At 39.4% G+C, this 15,047-nt stretch overlaps 1 protein-coding gene and 1 long non-coding RNA gene across 3 annotated transcripts in view; one reads left to right on the forward strand and one right to left on the reverse strand.

The window, feature by feature from the left end:
* Positions 1-15,047, reverse strand: part of LOC106530582 (uncharacterized) — an 84,933-nt gene that overhangs the window by 51,779 nt on the left and 18,107 nt on the right. The window lies entirely within an intron of this gene.
* Positions 1-15,047, forward strand: part of LOC106530581 (transcription factor SOX-5) — a gene marked incomplete at its 3' end in the record, with an annotated part of 225,596 nt that overhangs the window by 24,651 nt on the left and 185,898 nt on the right. Inside the window, 1 exon segment of the mRNA XM_014026227.1 lies at positions 7,162-7,222. Within this exon segment, the coding sequence (XP_013881681.1) occupies positions 7,162-7,222 (61 nt within the window).

A 15,047-nucleotide genomic window follows, 5' to 3' on the forward strand; every position in this document is an offset into this window, starting at 1 on the left:
AAAAAACACATTACATACAACAAAACAATGCAAAAATAAAATGAAAGGCATCTGAAGAAGAATTTTTTTTATATCTGCTCTTATTTACAAAAATATATATTAATTTTGTTTCTTCTTCTTCTTMTTATTATTATTACTATTGTTCTCCGCACAAAACAAGTGCTAATTTGGAGGCCTTAACATTAACGAAAACGCCCTAAACTTTACCCAATTATGTGTTTTTCTGTGACAAAATTTGTCATGAACTACGAGTTGGATTTTATTAAAACTCTCAGATTACCACAAAAAGTAAGGAAGTTAGTGTTTGTTAGATTATTTCCTTGTTGCAACAATGCTTCTTTGCAATAAAGCTTCTTTTSTTGGAAAGCCTGTTAACCTCTCTTTTAAATGGTGCCACATTTGTAAGGAACATGCATTTGTGGGATGAGCAGAGGAGCTGAGTATGTGGCTTGTGCTCATTAAACATTAGACAAATCTTCTCTTCCAAACAGCTTATTTTATTGTTGCTATCGAGTCTGCTGCTGCCAATAAGATTTATTGCGAAGAAGCATTGTTGCAACAAAGAAATAATCTACCAAACACTAATTTCCTTACATTTCTGTGCTGAGTTTAGTTGCGTTTGAGGCAACAGTTGTGCTATCATCGATAGAACTGCAGAGCTTTGAGAGGAACGCTGTGATGAAGCTGATCTACGAACATGTGTGCAGAAATTGTTGCCTTCACAAACATGGAAATGTCTTCACCTTTAATCAAAAAGCTGAYGCCTGTAGATGCGATGGAACAGTGGCTCTACCCAGATAATGAGGTTGAGCACCGCCAACCAATGAAGGAAGAATATTTTAGCTTTTATTCATGATCTCATGGCTGTGGGTGAGGGATGAAACTGATGGAACACCAAATAGACAAAATTGACTGTTGCTTGTATTTCTAAAGCAACTGATTCGTCAGTTTATCTCTTGCTCCATCCTGCCATCACACACGACAGGACAGAACTGCAACGATTTAAACAATGTTCGTAGTAAGAGAGGCCCGAWGTGAGCTCAGCGACCCTGTGTGTCGTGCACATCCTTCTGTCTGTGATTCTGTGGCCTCAAACAGATAACAACTAAAGGTTTGCCATCTGCAACTGTCCCAATCCCTCTACTTGATTGCACTGAGCCCCAAATGACCAGATGTTTCATCACTATTATGGATTTAGAGCTGATCTCAATAGGCAGATGTGTGTCTCTCCTGGCTGATTATTGTCATGATGGAGTATAGTCTGATTACCTCCTCTGATTAGGCCAAAAAGGGCCACTAATCCTTTAGCAGCCACTGCAGAGCAGTGCTCCAGCGCTGCAGTTCGGAGAATGGGAGAAGGCTTACACAACCGATACACACACCTACACAGGTAAGAGCAGCTTTAGGCAAACAMACAAGGCAGAAATCACATTCACGCCATAAATACAGGTAAATGTGCCTTTATTTTAGTGTTCAACATGATGGAACACACACAGTGGTAGACACAGCTCGTATGTCAGGGTTTATATGTGAGCTTGGCCGCTCATCCCAAATGTCATGTTTATCTGATCCGTATTAAAGACCCTGTGACAATGGAACAGATGGGGCTGCCTTTTGTCCTGCAAGTCCTCCTAGGACTGACACACACACACACACACACACACACAGACACACACACATATGCATGTATACCCGTGTAGGCCGCCTCCTCTCATTTTTCTCCTCAGCAGACCATGTGAGTTGGGTTGAGGTTGTGTGATTGTGTTTAGCCAAGCAGAGTGATTGTGCTCTACAGGGGAGCCAGCCTGCGCTCACCTCAACAGACGGACAACACACACACACACACACAAACAAAAAGTAGATAAACACGCAAATACAGCATGCAACTCCTGCATATATTTTTWAAAAGCTACATGCTGGTTTTGCTTTACGAAGATGCAGAATGATCACTTTTTCAACTATACTGTTAGCAAAATATSTCATGAAYCACTTGATCGTTGTTCAGATCTCTTGCAYGAAAGGTGGCGGGCAACATGCATWCTTTCAAGGACTTTTAGGCCGAATGTAATTGGCTTATTGAAGGCGAATGATGTTTTATTTCAAACAAAAAAAGCAAACGCTCTCAGTGACCTCCTCCTCCTGACCCACTTCTAATTTCTTCATATCTGTTTTGCTGAAAATATTTTTAACTCCGCTGCCCCAGAGAGTTGCGGGCTGCTCTCTGCGGCGTGCGAGCAGCACAATAATGGATGCATTGTTTTCCAGGTGGGAGAGAGTGAGGGAACATTATGCTTCCTGCTCCATCCCTCCCTCAGGCCTTTCCTTTCTGCACATCAGATTTGTCTCAGTGTACCTATTTGTGCATTAGTGTAAATGTATTCCTAATGAAATGTATTAGGAATTAAACTGTACACAGGTGTAATGTGTTTATTGCTTACACATTCCTTTTTTTTCCGGTGCACATCTGCTCATGTTCTGTAATTTGTGTGTGTGTTGTGGCCGTTGTGAAGGGGTGATTGTACAGGAACAGTGGAGGAGAGAGAGAGAGAGAGACCAGCTAGCAGCATAAAAAGCCACCAGTCCAGCTCAGCGGCTTCAGTCGCAGCAGCCGGCCCCACTCGGCATGCACCTGGCGTCCCCTCACACGCCACCATTATTAATTGCTAATACATATTTATGTGGCACAAATTTGCCATTTGTTTATGCATAAAATTATCAATGGCGCAGGGCGCCTAGCCAGAGAAAATGGTGACCTTTTTAAAGAGAAATAAATGGAACTGTATGTGTGTGTCTGTGTGTGCGTGTTGATCTAATGGCTGATGTTTGTGTGGAGGTGTTGAGTTGGAACAGGGGGAGGAAGGAGGTGGTTTTGTGACTGGACCTTGCACAGTCGAGGTCTGCCAAGAGGAGATCCACTGATCTGGATTTTTACCCAAAGTTTTTTTTAATTATTATTATTCCTCATGAGCAATGAGCTTTCTTTGTTGTCAGCTTCATTCATTTTGTCAGAGTTCTCGATGGCTGCACTGCGTGTATCCRTGCAACGATGAAAAATGTCCCTCTATAAATGTGGAGAAGTTTAAAATTCTCTTTAAGTGTGGGATCTTGAGGCCACTCCATATTAGATTTTGATTCAGAGGACTATGATGTAATTTTGGCTACTCCCTTCACCCGGGGGTTACCATTTGGCAATTTTTTTTTATGCTGGATGCACTTCCTGACGCAACTACAGACCACCAAGCTACCACCATGCCTGTTAAGAGCCTTGCTCAAGGGCCAAGAAGGTGGAAATGAGGGTGAAAACAGCACCTTTCTCACTCATTATTGATGTAACAGTCAGGGGATTCAAACACGACCTGTTATGAATTGGCAAAAATGAACCCAGGGTGCAGGCAGCTTCCAAAAGGAAAAAGTAAAGATTTATTAAACAAAAATTGCTGTCAGGGCAGCTCAAAAGCTAACTTGGTGTAGCTAGTCAAGGCAAGGCAAAAAACATACAGGCTGTGAACAGCACAATGATCAGACAGGGAAGTGAAGACAAGACACAGAATATAAAGGTGAGACTAACGAGCACAAACAGGAAACACCTGGGAGAGAAACATGAGGARCAGGTGAGAGTGGGCGGGGCTGGAGCAAAGGCAAACAAGAAAGAAAACAGATGACAAGACAGAAACTACAATAAAACATTAACACAGACACAAATCATAACACGACCTACACAGTAGGGCTGGGCAATTAATCGGATTTTGATTACGATTTGGTTTTCAGTGATCATAAAAACATAATGATGGAAGTTCGCTGTTTACGCTTGCGCTTTTTTGTGTTGTGAATCCAGTGCCACTGCCAGCACGATGCTGCAGGCTCCTCCCACAGCCAGAGTTTCACTTTGTCTAATTTTTTCAAAAATACTTGAAATCCTGAGGGAAACATTGTTTAACAGCCATTGTTTTTGTTCAATAAATTCATGTTAATGAATTGTTTAGTTAAATAATCTAGATTTCAATTTCAATGAAAACATTGTGATTATAATTTTTGCAATAATTAAGCAGCCCTACTACACAGTAGGGGTGTAAGAAAATATAAATACATTGAAACAATATTTCATTTCCCAATACAGTATCGATTTTTATATAAGGTTTAAAATGTAAATTTTTATGGTAGCGGTTCCTTATAGTTTAGGCTCCAGTTGCTAGTTGGCAGCTGTCAGCTTGCCATTACTCCACTCGTGAGGAGCCTGAGAGTATAATGCTAACTTAGCTTAAAAGTTAGCATTGTGAGTAAACATTAACACTAAGTACCATTGGCTGAATCTGAGTGGATTAGACCAACACCTGCTGCCTTCAAGTTGAGGTAGGGTTGCAAACTGTCCCGTATTGAAAACTTGGATGAAATGAGAAATATAAAACAGATAAAATACATATAAAACAGTTTTTTATTTTTGAAGAAAAAAATAGCAATGTATTGCACTATATTACCTTGCTTACAGAAACGCAATATATCGCGATATATCATATTGTGACCCGTATGTATCGTATCACCAAATTTTTGCCAATACTCAACCTTACATTAATCACACTTCAAACAGTACTAAACATACGGTCTCTCCTAAAAGAAAAATACTTTTACTCTACGCTACAAAATAAAATTGTTTTCATTCAGACAAGAATTTTGGGAACCAACTGAACAAAAGGAATCAAAAAGCTGACATAAGATTCCAACATTTATGAATCATATATGTTTGCATGAAAAAAATAAATAATTCCCACCCCTACTGTAGCCAAATCTAAAACATCCATCTTCTGCCCTTATCTGTGGTTGGGTTGCAGAGCCAGCGGGCTTAAGGAAGAAACCCAGACCTCCCTCTTCTCAGAAAAACTTTCCAGCAAGTTCCTGTAAAGGGAGGCATCCAGTAGGCCTCCCTTTAAAAGAAGCAGCGGCTCCACTTCAACTTCACTCCTTATGACCATAGGTGAGTTTTGGAACATAGCTCGATCAGTAAATCCAGAGCTTTGCCTTTCGACTCAGCTCTTTCTTCACCGCGACTGACCGAAGCAGTGCCCTCATTACTGAGGATAAGGCCGCAATTTGCCGATCCATCTCCTGCTCCATCCTACCATCACTCGTGAACAAGACACCCAGATACTCCTCCAAACAAATCTAAAACAGGCTGATGTATTTCTGGGACATTTTTTGTTGGATCTAAAACGAATCAAAAATAAAACAAACACCGTTTAGAAGGACTTTAATACACCAAACTAGGTTGAAATTAAAATGTCTTGGAATGGCTAAAACTGGACTGTCTTTGACTAGATTGGTGTGACAAAAATAGCTGGAATTAATAGCAAGATTTTTACTTTTAATCACCAATGCCATGTCTACAAATGTAAAGATTAAGCCAGCAGGACAAAACACACATCTTTGGCTGAAAACCCCCTCCAAAGCTCTGTGATTAATGTTAAAATGTAAATTTGTTCTTCTTTGGGATCACATTTTGGCCATTTTGCAGTGGCTTTCTGGAGTCTTGTTGTCATTGTGAGTACGTCAAACAACCATGTGGAGTTTGCAAAAGGTTATTCCTTGTGACACGGCCCGGCTGTTTCTCCGTGCCTTCCAGTCTTCACGCTAAGCTAAACCAACGGCTGCAGGCTGTTGCTTCACTTTCCTCACACGGCACCGAGTCTGGGATGACTATTCTTCTTGTCCAACTCGAGGAAGTTAAAGAAAGTCAATGAATACATTTCCAGAAACGTCAAACTGTTCACGACGAGCTGCCAATAAACACAAACCATTCAGAAGAGCAAATGTTGTAGCTCATTTTGTTTTCTGCAGCAATTAACAATGTAAACAATTTCAACAGAACTAATATTGAACAAACCATTTTTCCTTTATTGAAAACATGTTTTTAAGGCAGCAAGCCTTATGGTTTATGTTGAGTGGGGATGGACATAAAATCCATATGAGCAGAGGCCTCCTAAGTGGGCCCATTGCTCTCCCCAAAAAGACACTGGTCTTCATTCGAACCTTCTTGTCCCTTGGATGAAGGCCACAAGGTTAGAAACACTCAGTGTTCTGAGCTTCTCTGGATCCATAAAGGAGTCCCCAAGAATTATTTTCCTTTGATGACTCAGAGCCAAGCAGTGGTCTAAGTAGTGCAAAGAGGTCTGTAGTTCAATGCCACAGCATCACACAGACCATTGTCACGAAGTCCCATTACCATTTTGTGGCGGTTGAGCAGATTGTGCCCAGTTAGAACTCCAACCAGTGTATGTAAGCAAGGCTTAAGAATAATTGAATTTTTTATGGGAATAAACTTTCCAGACAACAGATTTATTCTGTTCTACACATATTAAACCAATAAATTATAAAAGAAATACATTTTTTTAATGGTTTTGGTTGACAAAATTGCAGAGACATTGATCGATATTGGTTTTCTGTTCTTTGTTCATTTTCTTTTTTTGTCACCTTATCAGGTCAACTGTTGGGCATTATTTGGACACAAAATTATGTGAAAATATACATTTTTATTTTATATTACACGTGTGCACAAACTGCATGCCAAATCCAGGAATTCACTGGCAATTTTCCAAATTTTATATTATTATATATTACCAAATATTACCAATATATTCCAATGATATAATATAATAATATAATAATACCAATATTACAAAAAATACGGGTATATAGTGCTTTAGAACAACAATTCCTAAACATTTTAGCTTCTGGCTCACAAAATAACGCCAAACGTGCAAAACCCAACAATCATTAAACGTTTCATTCATTTATCATTACATAAACCATACTGTATTCTAACAACTGTGACAAGAATATGTGGTTGCACTCATCTTCAAATTAAATTTTATTTCTGGAAATCACCTCAAGACTTGACATTTCCTGACCCCAGGATTAAGGGAGCACTGCTCTAGATGTACAGAAACTAAATTAACTAAAGGAAATTAAGAACCCTTGGGAACAGATTAAGACATTTTGGAAACCCCCTCGCGAACGCAGTTCAGTTTGTCCCTCCTTACTTTCTGAAACTGTTGCTCACATCTCACCCCTTTTTTTAGTGACTTTTTCATGCTTTATTTGTGTGTTTTTGTGTGATTGTTTTAGTGTGTGTGTAATGCAGCTAAATGCGTCTGTGCTTCTCTTCACCAGGCTTGGCCTTCCCTCTGATGGGTAATCCCTCCGCAGCAGAGCCACCTCCACCGGGACGCTTGTAGGTCAGCTTCTATTTTCATACCACACATTTTTACACACAAGTTGCTGCATTTACATGAAAAAGGGACAACTTATAAAGTAAGGCAGATAACTATAGATTGAGCTGGGTATCCTGTGTGCTTTGTAGCATTTACTGGGTCAAAGATTGGTTAACGTTACGGTCATGTTCAGCTGGACTGAGTGATAAAAAACATGTTTATTACTGTTTGAAGAGACCAGTATCGTAGCTTTTGTCCCTTTTTTTTAAATCAGATTTTCATTAAAATGCAAATATCTTCCAATCTTTAAACTCTTCAAAGTCTGTATCAATGATAAAACCATAACGAGTGATACGAGTTAAAGATTTGTTTGTTTTAGAGAGAAACAAAAAGCCATTTATTGTCAAATTTAAAGTTGGATTTCTTAGTAATGCAGAGATTAACAGCTGCAAAAGAACGAGGAGGAACAGGAAGTTTCTGGCTGAAACTCCCGTCTCCATAAATACCATGCAAAATCTAATCAGCCTATAAAAAATAAAAATGAACCAGGAATTTCTATTCTCGAGAAACAAGAGTAAAAAACTGAGACTCGACAGAGGAAATGAGGCTAACTACCTAAAATATAATTAAAGTTTACAGAAACTGCAAACAATTTCACAGTGATGTCACTGAAAGTAATATCCTTATTTATTTTTTAGAGCCCCCAAAAAACAAAGTCAGAATGCAAAACAATGTAGTTTAAAAATCTTTAACATTAAACATTTAGACTAAACAATGAAAATACAAAAGATGACCCGATGAATAAGCGTTGATATATCCCCAAATTGGCCATTATTTTGCWGATAAATGAACAAGTAATTTACTGTGTGAATGATGAATATAATATTAACCATTCATCAGTATTTCACAACTTTTCTCTAATATCTTTGAAATTATGTAGCTTAGATCAACATAAGTGATAAAACATATTTTAAATGATCAGAAATGTTAGATGTTAGATGAAAAATAAATACTGCTAAAACGTGACGAGTAATATACTTTATGGTCTGTTCCWAATGTGTACTTCTGGTTCTCAGCGACAACTAGCCTGCGTGTTTCATGTGTTTCCCTGCATCAACTTAAAGATAATTTAATCACTGAATCTGGTGTGGAGCAAAGAAACAGATAAGACATGCAGGATAGTGGTCTTTTCTAATATTTCAAACGGTTTTCTTTAGATTTTCTACCATATGCCAATTAAATTTTCTCAAATTCTTCAATGTATAGCTAACTGAAATATGTACTGTTACATTTAATATTGTGCAGGATACCCRGCTTATTTGTCTGCAATTAGGATGTTATTGTTTGCCAAAAGAAATAAAAACACCTAGAGTTTTAGCTTATGAAATGCAATTTAGTTTAGGTTTATGCTTTAAAACAATACCTGAGTGTAATTATGGGTCAGGGCCGGAAAGAGAAAAGGGACAGAAAGACAGAAGTCAGGCAGAGAAACAGACAAAGTGARTGAGTTGGGTCAGTTTAGTTTGGACATATGGCCCCCGCCAGCCCAGAGACCCGGTACTGAGGGACGATGAGGACAGAATAGAAGAGGAAAAACCAACATGCCATCTGGAACGGAGACAAAGAGCCAGCAATAGCTTCAATAAATGGTGTGTGTGTGTCCATCAAAGACTGAGGGCACTGATGGCGTCAATTCAGTTGAGGAGTGGCGACCTCGGTCCTGTTGAGACGGACGTAAGCACACAAATAGTTCTGCACACACAGGCTATATGTTTTATAAGTATGTGAGCACACAAAGCCAGATAACTGTATTTCACTACTGCCAGAGCATCCATCCGTAAAGCCCTGTCCTCGTATCATTTTGTGTGTGTGCACGTGCTCCCATCCTCTTTTCTGTCAGATACCACTGAAGTGGCATGCTTCACAGGGCATGATATTGTCTGACATATGGGTTTTGCTTATTTGCTCTGTCCAGGAAACACGGCCAAGCAGGAAGCCTCAGAATGGAGCTCTTGGTTCTGGTCCAGTTTCCATTAAGTCCAGTTGTCTTTAATGTTAGCCGACAGAAACTGGGGTACCAGTGAGACTCCACAAACAAGGCCAACGGCCCGAGCGCTGGGTCACTTTTGTTGTGRGTTAGTTTTGTCAACATCTGGGTCAGTGGTGAAAGTTGGGAGAGCAAGTTGTTTCTGGACGTTAAATGTGACAGATTTTTTTTTTTTACATTAAGATATTATCTTGAAATTTACCTTTCTTAGTCTGGTATGAGATTTGAGAGTTAATTTACAGTTCAAAGTWCTAAATATTTCAGTTGTAGAGTTTTACATAAAAAGTTTTAATCTGTTTCCGGCCAAGTCTTAAAATAATGCAGTGCCTAAACAGTCTTATTGTAGTAACTTGCCTTTTATGGCTYATAGYGAGACACTTCTGCCTTTTATGTTGAGTTCCTGTTAGAGACTAAGCATGGTGGGGGAAGGGTGATGAATTGTTTTGGAGCTACAGGACCATGGCACCTTGCAGTCATTGAGTAGATGAAGGCTCAGTGTGCWCCCTACCCCTCTGTGAAGTGTGGATTCAGTCAAAAGGCACATAAGTGTTTGAGTGCGCAGGTTACAAGCGTGCAGGAACATTGAGAATTGGGACAGTACGGATAACGTCATCAACTTGCGCCTCTGYGTCGTAACTGTGACATCCAACCAGTCACTAATTTGGCAGTTGCATTGCTAAAAATACAAAAAGCAATTGTTTTTAGGATTAGCAGAGTATGAGAACTAACTTCTATAAGTTCTTCTAATTTTGGTTTTATTGGTGGTTGGCAGACTAATTTAAAGGGGCAATATTATGTGTTTCTCAGGCATATATTTAAATACTATACCATAATAAAATATCTATGTCACCTTTAGTTGTTATTAAAAAGCTGTTTTTATGTTTAAATAGAAAATAAACTTATCTTCTCATCACTTCCTCTTCTAAACGCATTGAAATTGGCCTCTGTCTCTTTAAGAACCACCTTCCGCTTTTGTCTCGCCCATTTCAGTGCGGGGGGGGTGGGGGTCATGCGCATACGCTATGATGCAGTTCACTTGGCATCTGAAAATACATTTCCTCAAAGGTATTTTGAATCTGAAAAGAGCTTCACTGAGTGAGAAGTAGTGTTAAGAGCAGCAGACTGTTAAGTTTCACTTTCACTTTGCTCTGTTACTGCCGAGAGCCTGCAGGAGTCATGGGCGGGGGGTGGGGAGATGTGCTCCGTAATGTCAATGTCAATGTCAAATTTATTTGGATAGCACATTAAAACAACAAAAGCTGAACAAAGTGCTTCACAGTTCAGTCAAGACATAAAAAAACAAATAACAACAAAAAACAAATAATAGATGCAAATACAGAAACACAATATACACTGCTCAAAAAATAAAGGGAACACTACTGCTCAAAAAAACAAAGGGAACACTTAAACAACGCACGCTAAGTCCAAGTAAATCAAACTTTTGTGAAGCACATTAAACTGTACAGAACAAAGTACTCAATGCGAATATTTCATTGATTAAGATCGGGAGTTAGCGTGCATTGTTTAAGTGATCCCTTTTATTTTTTTGAGCAGTAGTGTTCCCTTTATTTTTTTGAGCAGTGTATAAATGATGATATGTGATGAGGAAGTTCGGCTTAAAGACACGTCCCAGGGGCGTTTCTGGTCCCAAAAGGCATTTCTGGTCCCCACCTGTCGTTTTGCTCCTCAGCATGGCTTCCCAAAAACGCTGCAGGATTTCTCAAACATGCATGAATGAGTCAGAGCAAGGCTTTGGGCATGTTTTTTTATGAGAGTATAACATTATAACATGATATAAAACTCAAAAAAGTTTATTTTACATGATATTGCCCCTTTAGGAGCATTACTGCCACCATTAAACTGGAAGGTGCTCAGTGGACATCGCCAGATTTTTGCCTTTTAATTTAAAACGTCACACACAGCCATGAATTGTGAGTAATACACTTCACTGAAGTCTGTAAAAATGCAGAGTTCGCGTAAGGGGAGAAATAGTACCCAAAATGGGCGGGGCGACGGGCGGATGTGGAGAATGTGGGACACACTACGCACTCAAACCCTTCAACATGAAAGTGCATTTGAAGTGCACAAGGGCGGAACGAGGGTGTGAGTGTGGGTGTTGGGACAGGGCCAGTGAACTACGGTACTCTGCAGACCAAAGGGTTCACATTGGACTCTAGGTTTAAGGTTGAGGTGATTACAGCATACAACTGCACAATCATAKTGGATGCTACATTGTTGTGGTGCAACTTTCATCATCTATAGCATTCCCCCAGAGCAGTCTTGTTGCAACTCCTTTATGATTATTATTGATTGATATTGATGCGATACATTTGCCAATCACACAAATGAATAAAACACTGTTTCGCAGCTCTAACAAGCAAGATAAAAACAACAAATGCTTGAAAACACCACAAATACGCCACAATWACATGACAGTGCAGACAGAACGTAAGCAAAGCACTGGGATTGTGCAACATACTGCAATGTTTATTTCTTGCAGCTATGTTGTTTCAATAAAATGTAGAAGTGGAAGGTAAWTACGCAMAAGTGAGGTAGTACGTGTATTATTATAATTTTTCTTCGATATATGCAGTATGTAACTGTGACTTGAACTCCATCTTGGACCTGTTAAACAAGATGATGTAAGTTGTTGAACCCAACCTTGTAGTGTGCGTAAGAGACACAGAGTGAGTGGGTTGGTGTGTTTAATTACAGGCATGTGAGCGCTGAAGAGTTGATGGCCTAAACAGATAAAAGGTCTGAYGGAGGATGGATTCTCTTTTATTTTAGTTTTGGAGACAAACGACTGTCTTAAATATACACGTTCCTGAAAAAATACATGACGTCCCGACTCTGCCATGCAACATGCATCACATCAGTTCTTGAGTGCTTGGAAACAAAGGGTGAGTTTAACCAGAGGTTTCACTATAAGTTTAGGAGTGAGGCCGACCCTGTGAGCTCCGATGCCATGCATRACTTGGTGATGGTGAAGGAGAACGTGGGTGGGTTTTATGACTTTTAACCATCTGGTTCCCTTTTTAAAGATGCTTGTTTCTTAAWATTAAAACCACATTTCTCATAAAACTGCAGCTTTTTACCCTTCATGGTATGTCTACATGTTGTTAAGAGGGAAACAAGAGGAGGAGTAAAGATAAGAGCAGACAGAATTGATAGGATTGGGCGATATTGGCAAAAAAAAAAAATCACGATTAATTGTGGTATTTAGCCGATAATCAATATGACAATCTCCTGGAGTTCCTAGATGCCTGCATGTCCTGGTCACCCGACCAATTTAAATCACTCTARTGGGAAAGATATGCTCTTTGTAAAAATCTGTTCCAAACTGTGTCAAAAGTACAGACTTTCAGGCTATACATCAATTTTTAAATTGTGTCGACAGACCAAGTAAAACCTGAGTTATGATAAATAAAATAACACTTTATTTAAAAATGTTAGTCATATTCAAAGTGGAGAGGAGCATCGAGTGGCATTAATCACATTAATCTTCAAGTACCAAAAAATAAATTAACGTTTTTCTAGTGATTAATTGCACACGATACGATTTTGCCCAAACCTAGCTTGTGACTGATAAAAAGCTGCCCAAAAGAAGAAGTGGAAAAAGGTTCTGCAGTTCCTTTTGGTGCGAGACAATAAGTTTCTGCTCAGTTTGAGTTTGTGAACTCGCTCTGACATCACTGACGTGTCAGATGGGCCAACATGTCAGAAACGTGTTCTTCTCTGCTGTCATGGGAAAAGAGAAACATATTTTATTTGTCCTGTGACAACATGGCTGAGATGAAGCTATTGTTACTGTGGCAGGCGGACTCCACAACCCCCTGAACTGACACACATGCACACATGCATGCACACATGCACAAAGCTCAGCAGTGGGATCAAATCATCTGTCACCCAGGGCCAAGGCGGAGGGGCGACAGATTGTCCTTGTGGTGCTCCTTCAGGTCCCATTGCTCCAAACACACAGACACACACACAAACAATCTGCCCACTGACATACTGTTCTCAGAGTTTTCCCTCCGAGCGCCAGCAGGGCGGTTTCYCTGCCTTTAGAGAGCTCTGTTTGATTGTCTCCTTCAAATAATGCACATTATAACTTCAGGAGGCAGAACTTTGCTTGTTCTCCACTAATCTGTCAGCTTATAAAGGATTTTTCATGCAGTTTCATAGACAGTCAAAGGTTAACCAATTTTCACAGATCACAAAGAGAAGCCGGCACTCACCAATGTTGTGTAGCTACATTCTGGTGAGATCAATAGACGTGACGTATAACATCTCCATCTATTGTAAACATCAAGAGCAGACAACCTATAACCTAACCTCGTGATAATCAAGGGTCTTTTTTATTATCAAAGTGCNCCCCCCACCCCCCTTTCTACTTTTTCCCCTGCCTGGGCTGCAGCCAATTAAGCCCATTAGCAACAACAAAACAGAAGAAAAACACAACAAAACTCGGTCGGCAGGCAGGCAGGTAGTTAACGGTGGGAGGAATTGTTATCTCTCCCACTGACAGGAACAAAGAAAATGCTCTCCTGAGTGCCAGAGAAAAAAAAATTATACCTCCCGGTGTTCTTAGTTCTACAATTAAACTCTTTACTGCAATTTCACGTAGGTTGGAGTCTCCAGAGGGACGTTTGGATGCACTGCTGTGATTTTTACACCTGCAAAGAGGTGTATTACATAATTAGCCAAGTTTGAGACGATTGCTCACATGTGCAGAGGAGCCAAAACTTTGCAGCTTTTTAAAATAGACTTTATTGTCCTTGCTGAGTTGTCGTATTAATCTGATAAATTGTTACTTTATACGAAGAAATCAGCTGCTTTCTCATATAATGGAGAAATTAGGAGTATTTGAGCTTTGGATATGAGCTGAATTGGTGGGTGAAGTTAAAAACGGACTAAAAGATTTTGCAGATTTTACATCATACGTGTATGTTGTATAGAAATGTGGATTGTTATACTTGGAATAAAGTTTTTTGTGGTGTATTTATTGTACTAAAGTCATCTCTTCAGAACTGCTTTATTAGCTGTTTTATATTGAATAGTGTGGAAATGCTTTTGTCTGTGTGCAAGTGTCTGTTAGCAAAATATCTTATGAACCAGTTGACAAGAACTTTTCATTGGGTGATTTACATCTAATTAACATTTGGAAACAACTCAATTCAAGATGGCCGCCATAGCTAATCGTCTATGGCAGAGGTGCCCAAAGAAGGGCCTGTGGGCCAAAATTGGCCTGCCAAGCTATTTGATTTGGCCCACCAGCAGTTGTCCCAGCTAATAGATTGTATTCTCCTGTTTTATGTAGAAACACTTTATTTCTACTTAGTTATTCCAGCCATGGTCCAACTACATAAAAGGGCTTTAGTGCAGATAGTCTTAACTCACGGTACTTACAGTACTTTATCTTTGAATTATACTAAAATTAAACACAAAATACAAGTAACTACGTACAAGAGACATTTATATTAGACTTAAAGGGATCCCCGATTAGTTGTAGCATTAGACTTTATTTGATAAACATATATTTTAACTGTAAAATAAAGACTGTAAAAATACTGTAGGATGTTTAGTTTTGTAAATTTTTAAAAATAAATTTTAGCATGGACGGAGCCATTTTATTTACACACAAAGCATTATGGGTAAATGATGACGTGGATAGGTCCTCGGTGCGAGGCTGCTAGCGAGTTGTATCCACCCTGAAGGTTAATCTGGGACAATATCTGATGATCGACTCTTTTAAATGAAACCAGAGAGCGTTGACAGAGAGGAGAAGGTAGAAATGA

The sequence above is a fragment of the Austrofundulus limnaeus genome, unplaced genomic scaffold, assembly GCF_001266775.1.
Source record: "Austrofundulus limnaeus strain Quisiro unplaced genomic scaffold, Austrofundulus_limnaeus-1.0 Scaffold534, whole genome shotgun sequence".
Lineage (NCBI taxonomy): Eukaryota > Metazoa > Chordata > Actinopteri > Cyprinodontiformes > Rivulidae > Austrofundulus > Austrofundulus limnaeus.